Source organism: Salmo trutta, chromosome 34 (assembly GCF_901001165.1).
Source record: "Salmo trutta chromosome 34, fSalTru1.1, whole genome shotgun sequence".
NCBI classification, from domain to species: Eukaryota; Metazoa; Chordata; class Actinopteri; order Salmoniformes; family Salmonidae; genus Salmo; species Salmo trutta.
The window spans coordinates 25874462-25896908 of NC_042990.1; the positions used below are offsets into that span (position 1 = coordinate 25874462).

The 22447-nt window shown below is 43.7% G+C and overlaps 1 protein-coding gene across 3 annotated transcripts; it reads right to left on the reverse strand.

Moving 5' to 3' along the window:
* Positions 1 to 470: 470 nt before the first annotated feature.
* Positions 471 to 21708, reverse strand: LOC115173915 (tumor protein D52). Of its 3 annotated transcripts, none has more exons than XM_029732424.1 (6): positions 21566 to 21708; positions 5340 to 5464; positions 4776 to 4924; positions 4477 to 4578; positions 2995 to 3043; positions 471 to 2804 (listed from the first exon to the last, which is right to left on the reverse strand). In XM_029732424.1, the coding sequence occupies exons 1-6, from the start codon at positions 21582 to 21584 to the stop codon at positions 2667 to 2669; spliced, it is 582 nt and encodes a 193-aa protein (XP_029588284.1). In that variant the 5' UTR covers positions 21585 to 21708; the 3' UTR covers positions 471 to 2666. The 3 variants fall into 3 exon arrangements, with proteins under 3 accessions (XP_029588284.1, XP_029588283.1, XP_029588282.1); XM_029732423.1 differs by lacking the exon at positions 21566 to 21708 and adding an exon at positions 8511 to 9134 and having other exon boundaries at positions 2976 to 3043; XM_029732422.1 differs by lacking the exon at positions 21566 to 21708 and adding an exon at positions 8511 to 9128.
* Positions 21709 to 22447: the final 739 nt, after the last annotated feature.

Genomic DNA, 22447 nt, shown 5'->3' on the forward strand with positions numbered 1-22447 from the left:
TTGTCTCTAGAAGGTTATAGAATGCCAAGCAGGTTCCGTAACCCCAGACAAAAAGAGAGTGAAGCTCCAACATGAAAAACAAAAGCTGCTCCAAAGAATGTCACTATAGCGATGATTAGTGTAAAAAAAAAAAAGCATCAAGTACTTGAATATATCATCTGTAACCACTGAACTATACCGGCTCTACACATGTTACTCCTCATTACAATAGGCATATTTACATTTCTACATACAATACAAAAAAGTATATTTCTAAATGTACCAAGGGGATATCTATTATTTATATATCTATATAGCTATTGGCACACCTGTCCACCTCTTGAAACCTGCCCTGCATAACATCATTGTATGAAACAGTGACATGACTATTTGTACCTCTGCCTCTTACAGTGTGATACCAGAGTGGATAAGGAACCCCCATGATGCTTTGGTACAGACAAAAGTGTCATAATAAATGGATGGAAAATGTATTCTCTTCTCATGCCTCTTAAATGTTGAAAACAACATAAAAAGACATTTATTTGAAAGGTTGTGAGGAATGCTAAAGGAGACAAGACAGGGCACTGTTCAAGTGCATTCTTGTTAAATAACCCAGTTTGACTTTTTTGTATTTATTTTTTTTAGACGTCAGCATTCCAATTACAGACCAGACCAGTGCCAGGGTGGCTGCTGAAGGTCTACTCTCTGGCAGTTTACCAGAAGACTTTTGATCACAGTTTCTGACAAACCATTTCTGCCCACAATGAAGAGGTGGGAAAGCCCCTTTCCTGAGAGGTACATCTGTGAAATAGGTCATGACTAAACAGAAAAGTCAACAGCAGATGGGCTAAATGGGGACAAAGGATCTACAGTAACTTCTCTCTGGAAGACATTTTATTAGCCATAATGTATTCTTAATAGTGGAACCAGGACTTTTCATTTCCACAATGAATCCATGCCATGATATGGCCAGTCGTCTTCCAGTAGGGGAGGACTTGCATTGGGCATTTAAACCAAATATTCACTAGTGTCCTAAAATGTACATACAGTGTACAGTGCCTATAGAAAGTCTACACTCCCCATGAAATGTTTTTCCTACAGATCGACAACCTACTCCACATTTTCAACGTGAATGAAAGTTATAGAACATTTTACCCCAAAAAATTACAAATAACTTAAATATAAATTGGATAAGTCTCTCTATCCTGAGTTAAAACTTGGTGGATGCACCTTTGGCAGCAATTACATCTGGGAATCATTTTCGTTCAACCAAGTTGGCACAACCCTTAGGGAAACATATATCCATCGTTTTAGTCAGGCTCAGTAAATTTGGTTGGGGATCACTGATGGACCTTGCCTCTGATTTTTTTTTTAAGCAGATTTAATTCTGGACAGACTAGACCACTCAGGAACACTTAACCTCTTAGAAAGACTTCTGGTGAAAAACATTCAAGGATGTGTAGACTTTCTATAGGCACTGTATGTATCATCCTAGTGTGGTCAAGAGTAAACATTTAACGGGATTCTGCATCTCACTCTTTTATACCTCAAGATGTTCAGAAGAGAAAAACATCCCCTCATAGAAAGTCAATTGAAAAAATGGATTAGCATACCACATACACTGTAGAGAAATTAAAATACCAACACGGGGAAATCTAGTTATTAGTCTAGGTCAAGAATAGTATATTTCCAATTTAAGGAAAATTGCACATCTTTATGAAAAGGTAAACAATGAAAATCACTAACAAAAACAACTACCATTCATATATTATTCAACAGTAGAGAAGTACACAGCATCCAGTAACTATCCTGCTGTGTTTCAGCAAACCAAGCAGAGAGAAGCCAGTGAGACAAGTGCCCCAATACGGACTTTGGCCCACCATGCTGTGAGGCTTTGAGTGATGTAAATTGCACTGACCTGAGGGTCAAGGCCAGCCGACACCATTACAACCAATCATGCATCTGCGACTATCATTACACACTGATCTGGATGCATTGGCCCACCCTCTCTGATATCAGAGTTAAGCACTATGAACTGCTCAGAGGTCAGATTTAGACCACCCCCATATGGTTAAGCTGTGAGGAGTGTGTGAGCTACACAGATCTGGTATTAACTCTACTCAGCTGTGCTCTATACCACATTACTGGTGCTATTGGTGATAGTAATAAATGACAGAGACAGCCTCTTCAGTGTTGGAACAGAAATGACATCCTAGGGTATTACAGTGACTGGAGTACATCAAAAGAAAAGAAAAAAACAAATGCCTGTTAGTACTCAAAGATATGGAAATATATGGGCCTGTGTGAACCAATTGGTTTTGTGCCATCACAACTTCACTTAATGAGAAACTGTATGTCACAGCAAGTGTAATGTATAATCTTCTACTTGTGCAGGTTCCTAAACCATGGACATTAGAATAGAAACATACAGTCGTACAAACATACAATTGTTACGGTGTCAACAATATTTTCATAATTTAATTGTTTTTAAATTTAAATGTTCCTGGGGAAACATTTTTCCTTTTTGGTTGTTGGTTCTGTTGTTTTGTGCTATAGGGTTGTAAAGAGTGAGCTGAAGAAGGGAGGAGGTGAGAGAACAGAAAGAGGGGAGACAGAAGGGGAAAGAGGGTATGGTTCTAGTGAATGTCAGCCTGGCTAGGGGTCAGGGGTGAAAGGTCAGGCTGGTCTCAGTGGGGCTGTTCTTCATGGCTGGCGATGGGCGTGGCCTCTGGCCGTTTCTCCACGGGAACAGTAGGGTCAGAGGTCGCTGTGGAGGTCAACACATCGCCAAAGTCACCCTGAGATGCCGTCGGGCTCATCTTGACCTGCAGATGGTAGAGGAAGAGAAAAAGATGAATGAATGAATAAATGAAGACAAACAAATTCATACATTTTTAACATCTGTTGCGTTTTGATGAATTTCTCCCCAAATATTCAAAGATAAATATTTTAGGGCTCCTCCAAATGTACTGAGAAGTGATTAAGTTCTTACTCACTCCTCTTCTCATCTTTTACCTTTAAAGTCTCGACTTTCTCCTCAAACGACTTAAAGGTGGGTGTGTTCCTGTGAAGAGGGACACGTGATATGAGTAGAGCAGGAAGAGGAGTGATATTGCAGAGACTAGTGTGTGGCGTCTGAAATGACACCATATTCCCTATTTAGTGCACTACTTTTCATAAGGAACGTTATCCGACGACCCATCCAGACAGTTCAGTTAACTATAGAGGATTCCAGAGTGGCCACATTCCAGTCTCTTCCATTCACAGATCATATAGACTATTTACTGACCAGAGGGTAAAAACACTAAGAATACAAGAACGGGGATAAGAAAATAATGTTAGTGTCAGAGATGCACCTCAGTCCCTATAAACTAGAGGGGTGTTGGCAGTCGCATCTCAACCAACAGATGTAGGCTCTTCATTTGATCACTCTTGTTGCTGGGAATTTTCCTGCACAGCGGGAAATGCAAACTTATATAGTGTATTTGAGGTTTAAAATAACTTCTAATGTTTGTAATTTCCATTTGAAAATGTCAGAACTCAAGCCAGTTTTTCCTCAAGTCCGTGAAGCTGCGAGACATTATTGTAAAAGGGGCTACAGAGAGTAGAGGAATCCAGCAAGCCGCGGTTTGGTTGTTAATGTGTGTGTTCCCTTACCTCATCACGGGCATACTAGCAGAATGCTGTAGGGAGCGTATGCTATCCGACAGCATTAAAAAAAGAGAGATGGGGGGTTACCAAAGAGAGTGCCCCAGTGTGGAGAGGTAGACAGACACATTCCTTCATTCATCCTTTATTTCCTACATTCAATCCAAGTTCAACTGACGAGTGACTAAGAGTATGTTGAGGTGAAAACATGCCTCAGTTACCATAGTCATTTATGGCAATGTAGACCTACTGTACACGCACAGTCATGCAATCACAAGAAGCATTTGAATGAATCCTCACAGATCTCACACAGAACCAGATTCCCCTAGCACAGAAGAACCCATGTAGTACAGTGACAGAGTGGAGAAATAGATATGAACTCTACAAGCAGCCAGGGGTTAACACTCAGCAAGACTACCTACAGAGTAATGATCTAAACAGCATCTAAATGACTTAGTATGGATGAACTAACTACCGGCACCAGCAGGGACAGTCTTACCCAAAAGCATTGGAAATAGATTGCAATCTGTAAAGGCCAAGTATTGTGTTAAAGACATGTACAGACAATGAACATTACATTTCCCATGATAAGACGAGCATGTGTATTCTCCCTGCCTGCCTCTTCAGTCCCCACTCTACTTGATAAAATACACTACAAAACTTCAGGTCTAAGCTTAAGCCCTCTCTGTGGTAAAAAAAAGAGCCTGTCTTTGTCTGCTTCCAAAATGGCGCCCTATTCACTACACGGTGCAGTACTTTTGACCAGAGCTCATTGGGACCTGGTCACAAGTACTGCACTATATAGGGAATAGGGTGTCGTTTCAGACGCAGACTATGCGTGTGCCTCACCTGACGTCCTCAAACTTCCTGCTGATGGCCGAGCCCACGCTGGTGAAGGCTGCCGTGGCCTTCTGACCAGCTACGGACAGGCCCTCTGACGTCTTCTTATAGCTGTTAGGAGGGAGAGGGAGAGCAAGACAAGAAAAAAAATGAGAGAAAATAAAGAGAATGTACACATTCCCCCTCTGACTAGTGAGCATGTGTTGGCTGACTCTGCAGAATAGTGTGCGTGCTCACACCTGCATGTGTGTATGCCTGTGTAGAAGTGTTACGTATGTGTGCGTTCCTGTGTGTGTACAGCCACGTACGCAGTAGAGGTGGTGACCTCTTGCCAGCTCTTGCTGATGTTCTGTTTGAGCTCGTTGAGAGGAGTGATGCCCAGCTTCCTCTTGAGGTCTGCCACCTGCTTCTCCTTAGCTGCCAGCACCTGAGACAGAGTCACGACCTCATCCTCCACCTGAGAGAAACAGACAGACATGACCGAGAGAGAGACATGACACAGAGAGACAGACATGACAGAGAGAGCGAGAGACATGGAGACAGACAGAGACATGGAGAGAGAGAGAGAGACAGACGGTGAGAGAGCGAGAGAGAACGCAACAGACAGTGAGAGAGAGACACACACGTTGAGGACAGAGACGGCGCAAGAGATGTGGACAGAGACGGCGCGAGACACGGGGTGTAGGGGTGAGAAACACAGGGTGTAGGGGTGGGCAGTATTGACTGAAACAAATTATCGTTTTTTGTTTCCCCCACCAGAACCACAATTCTGTCATTCGTACAACAGAGTTTTGTTATACATTATAACACTGGAAGTATCTACATTCTTATAATAGCTAGACCTCTGACTTGAGCCAGGGTTCCTGATTTACCTTGAGCAGTTCATCTCGTAGTTCCTCCTGTTCCTCCTCTGTCAGGGTGGGGACGGAAGGGGACACGGTCACCGACATCACTGCATCCTCCCCTACCTCTGTGATAGAGTCTGGTCTCACAGCACCTGGAGAGATGTAGTGGGAGGAGATGGAGAGAGACAGGGAGGGTAAAAAAAGAGAGTTAAGAGAGACATCCTCAGAGTTTCTGATCCTCAAAAGCTTGAGAGGACACAGCAGGGGTTCAATGATATGTCAACTTAGTGTTTCTCCTTCTGGAGTGGAGGAAGAAAAGACATAGCCCAGTGTCCACAGGAGGTGGAGGGACCAGCTAGATTAAGAGAGAGCCTTTGAAGGGCAGGTGTCAAACACACACACACACAATATTGTGGTCTCACTTCTTTGATGTTGGACTCTCAGCCAGGGCAAGACCCTGTAGGAATTGAAGAGTTTATTTCCAAAACACTATATCCACAAATCACAGTTGTGTTTATTCATAGATTTCAGATGTATAGGATTTTTTGTTTTGTTTAACGCTATATATCCATTGTTAAGCTGGAATGGAATATGTTCGTATCCTGTATACTTGACTGTCATATGCGCTTGTCTGTGGATAAGAGAATCTGCTAAACAGATGTTTTACATACAGATCATGTTACTGTATTCAATCAAATAAAAACTAAAGATAGATAGACACACACACACACACACACAGACACACACACAGACACACACACAGACACACACACACACACACACACACACACACACACACACACACACACACACACACACACACACACACACATACATATATATTGATGTCACAAATGTATCATTTGTACAGTTCTTTATTAAACATGTAGTTATTTGTTATATTTGACTGTAAAACCTAGCAGTACTACTTACTTCTGAGACTGAAGAGGATATTTGGCATTTTGCAAAAAAACCTGATTAATTGTCTTTCAGAAATGAAACCATCAAGTGATAGATTTTTAACAAATACATGTGTCATTGAACAAACGCCATGCCATGATTAGATAGATTGGGGTGGTTTTTCACTCATTATTTATTTAAAACAAAAAAAGCAAACGCACCAATATTTCTGAAAATGTATATATAGTGTTTTGGAATGAAACTCTTCCATTGTAACATGAATAACAGCTGAACTTCCTGGATGGAGACATTGAGATTTTTCAGCAGGAGAGAACCAGCCATGCAAGAGAAAGTGGGGTAGTTCAGAACAGAGTTGTCAATCAAAAAGACACTGAGAAAAAGGCTGTCAGTGGAATAAAAACTCCAATAACTGATCCCTAGCAGCAACAAAAGAACCATGTTATGAAAAATGTGGATATTTTGGCCGGTGCAGCACGAATCATGGGTGTTCATTGTGATCTGGGTTTTGACCCTGGGAACGGATGGTCCTGTAATTGATTAGTATTAGAGATAACTTGTGGTTACAGTAGTTCAGATACAGAACTGCAGCTGACATGTATCTATGGATGTTACCTGTATGGATGACAGTTGATTGCATCAGTAGCCTGTTTTAACCACTTTTCTTCATGCTTACATGAATGGCTAAAGAAGCAACTTCATACTAAACCAGTGATGTTTTGGACTTAAGAGATTGAATGACTTTCTGGTCCTTAGTGCTTGTTGACCACATTAAGGCTTCAGGATTAGGAAGACCATGACCAAGACCATTGGAAATAAGAAACAACTGAGTGAGTTTGCTCAGTGAACAGGCATCACACCAAGAGAATACAGAGAAGACATCACACCAAGAGAATACAGAGAAGACTGGCTTGAACAGGCATCACACCAAGAGAATACAGAGAAGACTGGCTTGAACAGGCATCACACCAAGAGAATACAGAGAAGACTGGCTTGAACAGGCATCACACCAAGAGAATACAGAGAAGACTGGCTTGAACAGGCATCACACCAAGAGAATACAGAGAAGACTGGCTTGAACAGGCATCACACCAAGAGAATACAGAGAAGACTGGCTTGAACAGGCATCACACCAAGAGAATACAGAGAAGACTGGCTTGAACAGGCATCACACCAAGAGAATACAGAGAAGACTGGCTTGGCCTCACGAGTTATTATGAAACAGTAGAAGCATGCTCTTCAATGTTGCTCAAATTACCATCAACCTAACAGAAATGTACCCAACTCTGAATATCAAATAATATTTCTATGAGATAAATTGTGTAGAAATGCTCAACACATTCACTCAACTCTTCTTGACCTTTCCCTTTCGATTGTTTCCCTCCCTCCCCTTGACGAGGCAGTGCCACTCAGGTGTCTGCAGTCCTGGTAGCTATACTGCTGACAGTGACAGGTCTGTGTAATCTATACCACCATCCCAGACCACAAGGGCTTCTACCTTATATCGGTTCGAACAGGAGTGTCAAACTCATTTTTCCCACGATGTGGCAGTAACTATAAAGATTAGCCTACATCACACAAAACGCTGATTGTTTTTGCTCCAATGCAATGTATAGGTACTCTGTATTCGCAGCCGCAGCCAAAAAATAAAGGCCACTACTTTAAATGAGGCCCGTCTGTTGAGAACTGAGGTTAATCCCATCAGAATGGCATGGAATAGCAGCGTATAATTAGCTTGTCAGTATAACAAGCCAAAAGGGGTTTTTAATTGTTAATTTAAGTCATTGAACCTTTATAAAAAAAAAATACAGTGGCCAGTGTAAGCCAATTATATTGCTGTAGGTTAACTAGTAATGATGGGACTGCCAGCATAGTTAAGAGTCATGTAACTTTTTGTTCGGTTTTTTGACCTATATTTGTTTAAAGGGCTTTGGCTGTGGTACCAGCTTTGTTCGGTCTTGTCATAGCTTGACCAAGCTCCTCTGATGCCAGCCCGACAATCCAAAACCACTCTAGGCTTCTTCCTAGGAGTGTTTTCAGTGTGGTCTTGTCAGAGTTCAACCCCCAGCAACCCCCCACCCATTTGACATCTGCCCCAGACAGACCCTTTAATAAAACAGGTCAGAATGTGACAGCAACAGAACACAGTCACACATCAAGAAACGCAAATTAGATCTCTTTTTGTTCACATGCACACCCCTCCATCTCATTCTCTTTGCAAACACCCTATCCACATCCCAGTACAAACTTCTTCACTCACTCACACACTGCTCTGGTTACCTCTGGCTGTGACAGTCACGTGCGGTGAGCCCGGTGGTGTTACATTGAAGCTGGGGGACAGATAGAGGTAGCTGCTATTCACGCCCTGCTCAAAGTCAAACGGAGACTTGTATTCCTGCTCCAGTGCGTCCATGGCTGTTGCCTGGCTGGGTTAGGTGGCTCCAGGCTGGGTTAGCTGGCTCCAGGCTGGGTTAGGTGGCTCCAGGCTGGGTTAGGTGGCTCCAGGCTGGGTTAGGTGGCTCCAGGCTGGGTTAGGTGGCTCCAGGCTGGGTTAGGTGGCTCCAGGCTGGGTTAGGTGGCTCCTGGCTGGGTTAGGTGGCTCCTGGTGGCTCCTGGCTGGGTTAGGTGGCTGGGTCCCACCACAATGACTCAGGTCGCTGCAGCCGCTGATTGCCTGCATGTGCTAGGACGCATGCAGCTGGGGCACAGCTCACTCAGTACTCCGATTGTCCTCTCCTGTCTCCTGGTCTGGCAGACACACGGTACTCCTGTGTCGTGTGTGTGTGTGTGACTGTGTGTCGTGTATATGACAGTGTGTGTGTGTGTCAGTATGTGACACTGTGTTGCGGTCGGACCCACACAGCTCCAGCCGGGCTAGCCTCCTAGCCTGTCTGTCGGTCTCTGGGTCTGTCTTTCTGCTGCAGGCTCACATGACATGCAGTCATCCAGGCAGGCCGAGGTGGCGTCACGACAGTCACTCTGTGGTGTTAATGAGTTACCTTCCCTTTCGCCGTCACTCTCTGCCGACACTGCAATCAGCAACCACCACAGTCTTTAGTCAGGCACTCCCAGTTTCCTGGTAGCTAGGCTTTTCTGTTGTAAATAATCCCAAAGGTCACTGGTGGATTGCTGCAATCATCCACAGTTTCTGATTCTGCACACCCAGGAGGTTTTTAAAGGAAAATACCATAAAGATGCTAGGCTATGCTAGCTTTTATGGAATGCAGGAGCGCTTCTGTGATGAGTTTCCAGCTCTAGTATACAGCCCTGGTCCCTCTCTCCCTTCCTCTATCGCCCCTTCCCCATCCATCTTGTCATCTAGGGAAAAACGAGGTTCCATTTGTTGGTTGGTCACATGACACGCTCAGGCCCGGGATAGGGCAGGCCCGTGAGATGGAAGCAGCCGTAATCTGCAGTGTCCCAGATTACAGCGAGCCGCTAATCCAGTTCAGACTGTCCAGCTGGGAGCTCCACTGTACTGTTACTGCAGCTGTATGTACCAACACTTACCGTACAGAGAGCAGGTAGCTGCATCTGTATGTACCAACACTTACCGTACAGAGAGCAGGTAGCTGCATCTGTATGTACCAACACTTACCGTACAGAGAGCAGGTAGCTGCAGCTGTATGTACCAACACAGAGCTGTGCTGTAGCGTGTGGAGAGAGCCTTGCTGTACTATATGTAGTAGTCTACCAATGCCGAACTGTGCTGTTTAGTGTCTACTGCAGACACAATAGATGAGCCTTTTGTGAGCATAGGCATATTAAAATATGTGTCCATGGTATACGACACCTACACTGGTGTACAGTACAGGCCAATGCTCACTCACACAGGTCTGTTTCAGAGCATAGCCTTAGCGTTCTTTTCCCATGCTGCTCGGCAGTAGCGGGGTCAGTGTTTGTATTGTGTCACACTAAAGTTCTGTACGTAGCCACTTCTGTATGGGTCTACATTTTATTTAATGAGGCAAGTCAGTTAAAGAACAAATTGTTATTTAGGGCCAATAGGGCCAATTGTGCGCCGCCCAATGGGACTCCCGAACTAGGCCGGTTGTGATACAGCCCGGGATCGAACCAGGGCCTGTAGTGACACCTTAGACCGCTGTGCCACTCGGGAGAGTGGTAAGGAAGGAAGGACCTTGGATTGAATGGAGCAAGGTTCTGCCATTGTTATAGGAATCTTGGATTTGTCCATTTTTGTCTTTGTAAGAGCCATGCGTGTCCTAGCAACCGGATTGCGAACTATAGAAATGATTCTACCAGTGAAATATATGGAGAGTGTTACAATATGACAAGGCTGTGATACAAAGATTCAGGTTACAATGAGGCCTTACAGTGAGCACTTCCATTCACCAAGTCCCTTACAAGCGAGCAAGCAGGTGCGCACGCACACACACCAACCTCGGCACCTCCTCATTCTCTCCGAAGTTGGTGTGAAGAGTTTATAGGTCCCGGATGTTTGCCTTTCTGGCTGGTCTTTGTTGGCCGGTTACCAAAGCATGCGTCACAGAGTACACACTCACACACATAAAAATACAAAGTAAAAGTCAGCCACTCATCATCTTAAAGGGAAAGTGTGATATTATTAATGCACATTTCATTCTAACACAGCATCATTTGTACCAGTAAGTAATATGCTATTCATTTATCTGAATGTTGATAATGCAATCCATGTGCTCTAGTGATGTCTGATTGGAGTTTGATTGGTTATACCTAGGAATTCCTACATGGGAGCACAAAGCAGGTTCCGTCACTCATTACAAGTGACTTGAAGCTAGCTACATCTGTGTGACTTATTTTTGTATTTCCTCCTTCCAGGGATATAACAAAAGCACCCTGTAGGTCAAGTAGTCACACTTCCTTGCCAACAAGTAGAACTTCACAATTTGTATTAATATTAGAAGAATTACAGTAATAACTTATTGAATCCATGCAACTTCTCCACAGTGGCGGGTATTCATGAATGCCAGTCTCTTGACAACAAGGTAGATGAAATTCGAGTAAGGGTTGCCTTCCAGAGAAACATCAGAGATTGTAACATTCTCTGTTTCACGGAAACATGGCTCACTCGGCATACGTTAGAGTCTGTACAGCCACCTGGTTTCTTCACGCATCGCGCCAACAGAAACAAACATCTCTCTGGTAAGAAGAAGGGTGGGGGTGTATACCTTATGATTACCGAGTTGTGGTGTGATCATAACAACATACAGGAACTCAAGTCCTTTTGTTCACCTGACCTAGAATTCCTTACAATCAAATGCCGACCGCATTATGCCGACCACATTATCTACCAAGAGAATTCTCTTCGATTATAATCACAGCCGTGTATATCCCCCCAAGCAGACACATCGACGGCCCTGAACGAACTTCATTTGACTCTGTAACTGGAAACCACATCCTGAGGCAGCATTTATTGTAGCTGGGGATTTTAACAAAGCTAATCTGAAAACAAGGCTCCCTAAATTTTATCAGCATATCGAATGCGTGACCCGGGCTGGCAGCATTCTGGATCATAGCTACTCTTAACTTCCACGATGCATACAAAGCCCTCCCTCGCCCTACTTTCAGCAAATCTGACCACGACTCCATTTTGTTTCTCTCAGCCTATAGAGAGAAACTAAAACAGGAAACGCCCGTGCTCAGGTCTGTTCAATGCTGGTCTGACCAATCTGATTCCAAGCTTCAAGATTGCTTCATTCACGTGGACTGGGATATGTTCCGGATAGCCTCAGACAACAAGGTGACTATTAAAACCTTTCCCAACCAGAAACCATGGATTGATAGCAGCATTCACTTTTAATCATGGCAAGGCATCCGGAAACATGACCGAATACAAACAGTTTAGCTATTCCCTCCGCAAGGCAATCAAACAAGATAAGTGTCAGTATAGAGACAAAGTAGAGTCGCTATTCAACAGCTCAGACACGAGACGTGTGTGGCAGGGTCTACAGTCAATCACGGATTACAAAAAGAAAACCAGCCCCGTCGCAGACACCGACGTCTTGCTCCCAGACAAACTAAACAACTTCTTTGCTCGCTTTGAGGACAATACAGTGCCACTGACATGGCCCGCTAGCAAAACCTGTGCCAACTTGAGTAAAACATTTAAAACGTGTTAACCCTCGCAAGGCTGCTGGCCCAGACGGCATCCCTAGCCGTGTCCTCAGAGCATGCGCAGACTAGCTGGCTGGTGTGTTTATGGACATATTCAATCAATCCCTATCCCAGTCTGCTGTTCCCACATGTTTCAAGAGGGCCACCATTGTTCCTGTTCCCAAGAAAGCTAAGGTAACTGAGCTAAATGACTATCACCCCGTAGCACTCACTTCCGTCATCATGAAGTGCTTTAAGAGACTAGTCAAGGACCATATCACCTCCACCCTACCTGACACCTTAGATCCACTCCAATTTGCTTACCGCCCCAATAGGTCCACAGGCGACACAATCACACTGCCATAACCCATCTGGACAAGAGGAATACCTATGTAATAATGCTGTTCATCGATAACAGCTCAGCATTTAACACCATAGTACCCTCCAAACTCATCATTAAGCTCGAGACCCTGGGTCTCAACCCCGCCCTGTGCAACTGGGTCCTGGACTTTGACTGGCTGCCCCCAGGTGGTGAGGGTAGGAAACAACATCTCCACCCCGCTGATCCTCAACACTGGGTCCCCACAAGGGTGTGTTCTCATCCCTCTCCTGTACTCCCTGTTTACCCATGACTGCGTGGCCATGCACGCCTCCAACTCAAATCATCAAGTTTGCAGACGACACTACAGTGGTAGGCTTGATTACCAACAATGACGAGACGGCCTACAGAGAGGAGGTGAGGGCCCTCGGAGTGTGGTTACAGGAAAATAACAATCACACTCAACGTCAACCAAACAAAGGAGATGATCGTGGACTTCAGGAAACAGCAGAGGGAGCAGCCCCCTATCTACATTGACGGGACAGTAGTGGAGAGGATGGAGAGTTAAGTTCCTCGGCGTACACATCACGGACAAACTGAAATGGTCCACCCACACAGACAGAGTGGTGAAAAAGGCGCAACAGCGCATCTTCAACCTCAGGAGGCTGAAGAAATTTGGCTTGTCACCAAAAACAGTCAAACTTTTACAGATGCACAATTGAGAGCATCCTGTCGGGCTGTATCACCGCCTGGTATTTCAAGTGCTCCGCCCACAACCGTAAGGCTCTCCAGAGAGTAGTGAGGTCTGCACAACGCATCACCGGGGGCAAACTACCTGCCCTCCAGGACACCTACAAAAAGATCCTCAAGGACAACAACCACCCGAGCCACTGCCTGTTCTCCCCGCTATCATCCAGAAGGCGAGGTCAGTACAGGTGCATCAAAGCTGGGACCGAGAGACTGAAAAACAGCTTCTATCTCAAGGCCATCAGACTGTTAAACAGCCATCACTAACATTGAGTGGCTGCTGCCAACATACTGACTCAAATCTCTAGCCACTTTAATAATTGGATGTAATAAATGTATCACTAGTCACTTTAAACAATGCCACTTTATATGTTTACAAACCCTACATTACTCATCTCATATGTATATACTGTACTCTATCCTTTCTACTGCATCTTGCCTATGCTGCACAGCCATCGCTCATCCATATATTTATATATTTGTATTCATTCCTTTACACTTGTGTATAAAAGGTAGTTGTTGTGAAATTGTTAGATTACTTGTTAGATATTACTGCACGGTCGGAACTAGAAGCACAAGCAATTTGCTACACTCGCATTAACATCAGCTAACCATCTGTATGTGACCAATAAAACTTGATTCGAAGCCAGACTTCCCCCACAAAAAATGACCAAGAATTATTTTTTTTAATATATTTTTTCTCTGCGTTTCATCATTTTCCTTCAATTCAAAGGAGGCTGAATGTATCTTACCAGAGAAAGCATCAGAGATGGTGAATCTGCGCCCCTGTCTCCGCTATGTGTAGCCTTATCTGATGCTGTCTGGTCAAAAAGAGTATGATAGTGTTGCCACCTGTAGCATTGAACGCAAAGGAAGCCAGCGAGCATTTGGCCTCCCTTGATTAGAAAAAAAGTATATAGCCATTCAGCGTTGAGCTACACTGTGAATGGTCCGGGCGCAAAAAAAAAAAAAAAAGGGTGTCAAGGGAAGCCCGTTTGGATTTGCCTTCACATCAAACATCATTGACAGAAAAAAAATGAATTGTTGCATCTCATTGTGTTGTTGTCCTCCGGTGGCTATCTAGCTAGCTAAAATTGTCCCTTTCCTAAATTAGCCATGGACAGATAGGGATTTGGACTTTTTATTCAATTACCGTACTGGCCAATGATTATTACGGTGATTCTGATCCAACCATAAATTCATACATTGTGTCTCTTGCCTGAGAGGATGGAAGTTCAATATGTAGAAGGTTAATGTTAACTAGCTGGTGCATCGTTGCCCATGAAAGGAAGTTAGCCTAGCGAGCAAGCATTTTAGCCAGGTAGCCTTGGACAACAAAAACTAAAAGCGCGTACTGTATGCCATAGACCAGATCGGCAACATGAAACAGGAGGATGGCATTGGCGTTTCTCTACAAGTAAGGTGAGTCTCTCACACACACACACACACACACACACACACACACACACACACACAAATCAGTACCATGGACAGCCACATATGTAGTTTACGTTGATTGGACTAAATTGTCTTTGGAATCTTTTATTTGTCGCAGTATTAGACTAAGCATAGGTGATTTGAGGATGTTGAAATGTTGGTGGAATAGTGGAACCAGCTCCTATATTCTTTGTGGTAATTCTCTGGTGTTCTAAATCAATAGTTGTTTAGTAGTCAGAAAATATCAGAAACATGACCTTGCTAACATGCTTTGTGGACTCCCTGGTTTTGTAATGAAAAAAAGGTGTGGTTGAATTTATTCTGCCACCGTCTTCTTATTGCCTTGGCCTTAACCCTATATATCACGGGGTCAAGGCATATGAACTAACAGGTTATAGAGCAAACAACACAATTATCACAACACATTGGCTGTAATGTGGCTTTTTTCCCAGTGATTTTACCCATGCACTGCCTCTCCATTTAGGTGTAGGTTTACAAGTTAGGTATTTGTTTTCAGTGGGGATAATGATTCAAAACAGCAGATAGCCATCTCTCTTTGCCTGAAATGTTCATTTCAAGAAACCCGAGCTGGCAACTTTAACCTTACCAGTTACACATAGAACTCCCTAAACCAAATAGGCTACTGATGAAAGCGAGGGTTTAAACTGGCAAAGGAAGGAGTGCCACTGTTCTTTGACTGTGTCTCTTACTTTAGCTTCCTATTTTTCTTATTCCCTCAAAACCGGGACCAGTGTCAGACATCCATTTTACCACTGCCCTGCAGAGTTTGAACACAAACAACGGACACCGTGGTCAGACAGAAAGACGGTCCTTTAAGTTGTTAATACTCCACAGCGTCTTGTCAGTAGATTATTTCCTGCGCACCGTGTCACATGATGGAGGGTCCCAAACAGGAATCATGAGACACTGGCTGGATGGATGATGACTTTCCAGCCCAGACCCAGCCCAACCGTGGCTGGCCAGTCAGTCAGTCAGGGGCAGGATGGAAGCCAGACAGTGTGGAGATGAAGAGGCCTAGGATTTCTCCACACCTAAAAAGGGGGGAATCACCCCATGACCATGGGACACTGGGGAAATGACTCAAGTCTCCAGTCCAGGCCTGGACACAGCCAGGGGTGCCATGTGAGAGGGGAGGCCTGCGATTTCCAGTGTTATGATAGGAGGCCCATGACAATCTACTAGAGAGGGAGTTCTACTGAGGCACTTCAGGGATATGAGGGGAGCTTTCCTTGGGCGTAAATAATAAAAGAGAGCAAATCTATATTTTGGTGGTGTAATCTGAGCTAGAAGACTGTTGCAGCTTATTTTTCAGGCTCTCACAACAATAATGTCATTCAGAGATGGCAATCGTGTCCTTCTCCCGTGGAGATGTTCTTTGCTCTACATTTGTCCCGATTTCCTCAAGATCTTATGATCAGGAATCCCACATTTTTCTCCACTTGAACCCAAAAAGCAGCCAGGTTATTCAGTTTGACTATTACAGCCAGGCCCAGGTTTCTCCCCTCAGTGTAATGTTAGTGCTCCCCCAGGCCCTCCTACAGCCCAGCCAAATCACACAGTCTGATGAAAAATTCACACAAAGTAATTGACATTGTAATGAATTCACATAAAGTAATAGACCCTATAAATAAATTCACATAAAGAAATAGAACCTGTAATGAATTGTGAGTCACACTGCACCCCAAACGTTTCCGATGTCAAGAGTTTATAGCACTGTGCTGTTGCTATTTTTTTATTTCACCTTTATTTAACCAGGTAGGCCAGTTGAGAACAAGTTCTCATTTGCAACTGCGACCTGGCCAAGATAAAGCGTAGCAATTCGACACATACAACAACAGAGTTACACATGGAATAAACAAAACATACAGTCAATAATACAGTAGAACAAAGGAAAACAAAAAGTCTATATACAGTGAGTGCAAATGAGGTAAGTTAAGGCAATAAATAGGCCATGGTGGCGAAGTAATTACAATATAGCAATTAAACACTGGAATGGTAGATGTGCAGAAGATGAATGTGCAAGTAGAGATACTGGGGTGCAAAGGAGCAAGATGAATAAATACAGTATGGGGATGAGGTAGGTAGATAGATGGGCTGTTTACAGATGAGCTATGTACAGGTGCAGTGATCTGTGAGCTGCTCTGACAGATGGTGCTTAAAGCTAGTGAGGTAGATATGAGTCTCCAGCTTCAGAGATTTTTGCAGTTCGTTCCAGTCATTGGCAGCAAAGAACTGGAAGGAAAGATGACCAAACGAGGAATTGGCTTTGGGGGTGACCAGTGAGACATACCTGCTGGAGCGCGTGCTACGAGTGGGTGCTGCTATGGTGACCAGTGAGCTGAGATCTCAGGGACTTTGAAAGATGGGTCTCAAAGGAGCATAGGGGGTTTAAGGAGTCTGTGCGTGTCTCATATATCAACCCAATTGAACGGGAGATTCTGGAGCGATGCCTGAGACAGAGTTTTTCCACCACCATCAACAAAACATCAAATGATGGAATTTCTCGTGGAAGAATGGGGTCACATCCCTCCAATAGAGTTCAAGATACTTGCAGATTCTATGCCAAGGCTCTTTGAAGCTGTTCTTGCGGCTCTTGGTGGCCTAACACCCTATTAAGACACTATGTTGGGGTTTCCTATATTTTGTCAGTTACCTCTATATGACAACTGTCTGCTCCTTGATGTTTTAACCAGGTCTTACAGGAAGAGATGTCAGTGTCAGTCAGTGGAGTCTCAGGTCTTGGCTGGTGGATGTTGCTGCCTCAGATTCTGAAATACTTCCTACAATAGCCAGACCTCTCAATGGAGCCTGTTGTGCCTTATTGAAATCTAATTAGAGTAACTTTGCCATGACCTTGGTCTTACAGTAATTACTATCATTAGGTTAGGCCACATCTCAGAGAAAAACATGTTTTGAAGCATGCAGGAAGGAGAAAAGTTGAGTTTTTCCTCAGTTCACACCATTCTAATGTAGAGCTAGTTTGTGGTTAATGCTACATTATGAAAGGAGATCAATATGAAATATTTTGTTTGCCAACAAAAGTTTACAATAATGTCTGTTTGGATTATCTGGGATGCATTACCAAGGGCCATAGATAAATTAAGGTTTTCAAAAGCTATAAACATATTTGCATTCATTTGATAACCGCATCTTATTTAATTGTCTGAGTAATAAAGACTTTCAGAGATTTCCAGCCTTACATTAAATAAACAGTAGGTCTATGATCATTGAGACTGCAATGAAACTGCTATGCCTGTTCTTATATACCCATTATGCCTCATTGTTGCAAGGTGAACCTGCAAGCATTTCATTGTAATGTGTACTAGAGGTCTGCGCGGGACTGATTTCTTCATTCCGCTCCTGTGGCTTTCTGTCCGACTCCTACCCACTTCAGCTAGAACTGGTCCCGAACCCAACCACAGTCCCACAATGTTATTTAGGCGTAGCCCATGTGACACAGCTCACTTGCTAGCCCTGGTCCCAGCAATGTTGCATCCTACATGCAATATCAAAAGCACTAATATCACAGAAGAAATAGATTCAATTACCAGAGATTACTCTACATAATTGAGACCACACATGCTCTTGCATGCTTAACTAGGAGAGGAGAGATAGGCTACTGAATTTAAAGCAGTGAATTCTGGGGTTCGTGTAAAGTGACAAAGAGGTGCTTTAAATACAATAGGTAAACCTAGGCTTACGCATACAAAGCAGAAAGATTACCATTTCCAAGTTGTCTGTCTGAACGACCGCGCATCAATGATCTCCGTTTAGACCCGCATCCCTCTACTGTGTACCCTTTGCACATGACAAATAAACTTGACATTGGCCCAGGCTTCTTCTTACTTCTGCTCCACATTATCAGTCATATCATGAAAAATAAACATCTCATTGGCCCTTCCACATCCCGCTAGTGTGGTGGTAGCCTACTTTTGAGGTAAACTGCAGCTCACACATTCATGTACAATGTCTCCACAAATATGTTACATCACAGCATAAGGCTCGCTAAAGTAAAGACATATCTGGGCCTCATTTTGTGCAGAAAGACATTCCCAGGCACTGTACAAACAAATGGACCCCTGAGAGCAAAAACGGACCCCTGAGAGAATAGAATAGGTAAGTAACCAATGGCAACTATGAAACAGAGAAGAGGAAGAAAGGGTGTTTGTATCAACTCAGCTCAATTAAACAAAGAGGCAGAGAAGTACATTTAAAAAAAAGTTAGAACACCTAGTCATGGTTTTCTTTATTTTCTACATTTTAGAATAATAGTGAAGACATCAAAACTATGAAATAACACATATGGAATCGTGTAGTTACCAAAAAGTGTTAACCAAACCCAAATATATTTTATATTTGAGATACTTCAAATAGCCACCCTAGTAAAAATAAAGAAAAACCCTCAAATGAGTAGGTGTTCTAAAACGTTTCACCTGTAGTGTATATGTTTACTGAACTGGAGCCATTCCCTAAGTAACACCAGTAAACCCTACAAGAAAAGGCATTTCCCCCCTGGTAAAACAGTTCCTTTTCAGGCCTTTGTCATTAAGGTTACCTTCAATTCTGATGAAAGATAGAGACCTGCAAAAGACACTATATTTCTCAAAAAGGAGTCTTAAAAAGCCCATAAATGTGCTCTTTCATCTGTTTAGGCATAATGTTTGACTGATATTGGTCAATTAGGCTCCAGATGAAGGTGCAGTCAGACACAGACTCCCCTACTGCTTTTACCTGAAGCACTAAAAACAAACTGAACATCTCCCTCTGTTGCCATGACAGCTGCCTGACAAGAAGAAAACCATTGACTAGTGGTCCCATCATGAGTCACCCTGATGAAAATCATGGCAACAGAGCCGTTTCATATCCAGTGTACACTGGGACTAACTATTTTGAACTAAAAGGTCATTCAAAAAAGGGGTCATATTTGCTGGCATGTGAACAACGCTGCCGTTTGTATTGAATGCCAGGTCGGCTTTTGATGAGCACAAATATACAAAAGGTATCAACGTTTTTTTGGTGTGTGTGTTGGGGGGGGGCAAACAGGTTTCTGAACCTCAAGACATATTACAGAACAAGCAGATGGACTTCAGGAAACAGCATCACCTCTATGCTCTATGTGCCGAAGGATGCTGATCCTGCTCATGACAGGTGACTAAAATGTAATCTATATAAAAGAAAAAGACAAGCAGGTCACAGAGGCCTTCCTACCTGGCAGCCCCTCCTGCAAAGTACACAAACAAGACACAGTGTGTCTCTGGCATCATCCTGCAACCTGTTGTTTAAACAACACGCTGCTCCCTGGCCTGCCTGGCCTGAATACCAGCTGCAGTGAGACGTGAGAGGTGGGCAAGCAGACATGAACGGAGAGGAGGGAGGAGAGGGAGGCACAAGGCAGATGGCTGCCCAGCAGAGAGGAGAGGGAGTAATCAAAGCCAGGAAAGATGCATTCAGCTGCTACCTGTCTGGCCCTGCATCGAATCACCTCCCAAGAGGGATGTTGGACAGAATGGGAAAGGGAGGAGAGGGAAGAGGTCAGAGGGGTCATAGGGGACTGGAGAGCAGACGTAGACAGTGGGAGAATATCATTGCATACTCCTCACCTCCTTCTCAAAAACCATTGGATGAGAAAGCCAGAGGCCTCTGACCTCCTCCAATGGGTTTTGAGAAGGTGGGAGGGAGAGAGGAGTATGCAATTCAGATTCTCCCAGTGATGCTCCTCCTCAAAATGACACTCAAGTGGCATAGGTTACTACCTGGATTGTTATTGTGAAAGGTGTATATCATTCTGGGAGTAAAACCATAGGCTAGACCTGTAGAGACATGAAGTGTTTACCCATTTCCGAGATGGCAGGAAAACTGAAAAAGTGCTGATAGAATGTTGTCGAGTAGTCTGTCAACATCACAAGACTAACCACAAGAACAGTGCAAATCAAAGGCTGTTTAGTGATGCGGCCTATCAAATAAACGTAACACGACGACATCATAAACATAGTACATTCAAAGTGTGAAAATTGAATTGTGACAACTGTGCCAGAGACATTGACTACAACGGAGATAATGAAGTTGTTCACAAACCTTTAAAACGATTAAAGACATACAGTAAACTTATCAATGGGTAATAAATGCATACACGTGAATGATCAAGAAGGAGAACAATCTGTACACAGTAAGGAATGTATGACACATCTACAGCGAGGTGTGGTGTGTGGGCGTTCCAGGAGCAAACATATGGTAAACTGTATTTTCAACCCACTTCAGTGAAAATAACAGCAAAACAACGCATAAATGTAATGTTTGAACCAATATTATGACTCATTCAACGTTCTTTCGAACGCGTGCAACAAAGTAACGTTAACAATTGAAGTTGGGTTTTAAATTCGAGGACTAGACAAACTTCCTTATCTGTATTGTTTTTCCTCCCACATTCAAAGAACAGGAACATTGTACAATGTATGAGTATTTTGTTTAACTTGTGTGGTTTGAGATGAATGGCTTGCATATTATTGTCTCTGGGTATATTGAAGACTAGAACATTCTTTGTTTTACTTTTCTTTTTTTTTTAAAGCTTCTGCAGAAGGATGAACTTGAGTTAGTTAGCATACGCTCTGATTAGCCTACAGCTAGCTGGCTAACTTTGGTTAGAAACAAACTAAACAGAGTTTTAAAATGGTTGTCAGTAATAGTACTGTCATTTTGCATGCTGTAACAAATACCTTACCTTGATCTGCTTGCTCCATCCTCACGCTATATGCTGTTTCTGCTATTCTTATTTGATCCAAAAGCTTGCAGGTTCCCCACTTCGCTCCTGCAATCTTGTGCACTCACATGCTCGCGGTAGGTGGGGTCCTCTGTGACGTCAAGCCGTAGAAAGAGCACGTAGAAGTGTAAACAGAGGCTGCGTTCGTAAATCCACCCTGGATATCTACTTCGATTCCACTGCGCTCTCGTCTGAGTGTGCCAGAGCGCAGAATAACTCATGAATTTACAAATGCTCAACACCCGTTGAATATGGCCGTTGTCAGTAAACGTCGACAAAAACTGAACAAGGCAGTTAACCCACTGTTCCTAGGCCGTCATTTGTAAATAAGAATGTGTTATTAACTGACTAGCCTAGTTAAATAAAGGTTAAATATGGATGCATGAAAACAGCCTAACCAGCTCTTATAGGGTGAGTAAAATGGCCAGTGAGGTGTTCTCTCATATGTGTCTGGAAGTAGCTAGTAAGCTAGCCAACGTTAGCTTGGTGATTGACTGCGGTTGTGATGTCAGAACGCTCGGATCAACCCTACTCCACAGCCAGAGCTGTGTCCAGTGTGCGCTCCCAGGGCGAAACGCTCTGAATTTACGAACACAACCAGAGCTGTGTCCAGTGTGCGCTCCCAGGGCGAAACGCTCTGAATTTACGAACACAACCAGAGCTGTGTCCAGTGTGCGCTCCCAGGGCGAAACGCTCTGAATTTACGAACACAACCAGAGCTGTGTCCAGTGTGCGCTCCCAGGGCGAAACGCTCTGAATTTACGAACACAACCAGAGCTGTGTCCAGTGTGCGCTCCCAGGGCGAAACGCTCTGAATTTACGAACACAACCAGAGCCAGGCAC

What these genes read in the sequence shown, in the direction of transcription:
- LOC115173915 (XM_029732422.1), bottom strand. Translation starts at nt 8,643, where the DNA reads ATGGACGCACTGGAGCAGGAATACAAGTCTCCGTTTGACTTTGAGCAG. An exon ending in TACGAGATGAACTGCTCAAG is followed by an intron (nt 4,925 to 5,339) that starts GTAAATCAGGAA and finishes TGTTTCTCTCAG; the next exon opens with GTGGAGGATGAGGTCGTGAC. An exon ending in AGAAAGTCGAGACTTTAAAG is followed by an intron (nt 2,805 to 2,994) that starts GTAAAAGATGAG and finishes TACCATCTGCAG; the next exon opens with GTCAAGATGAGCCCGACGGC.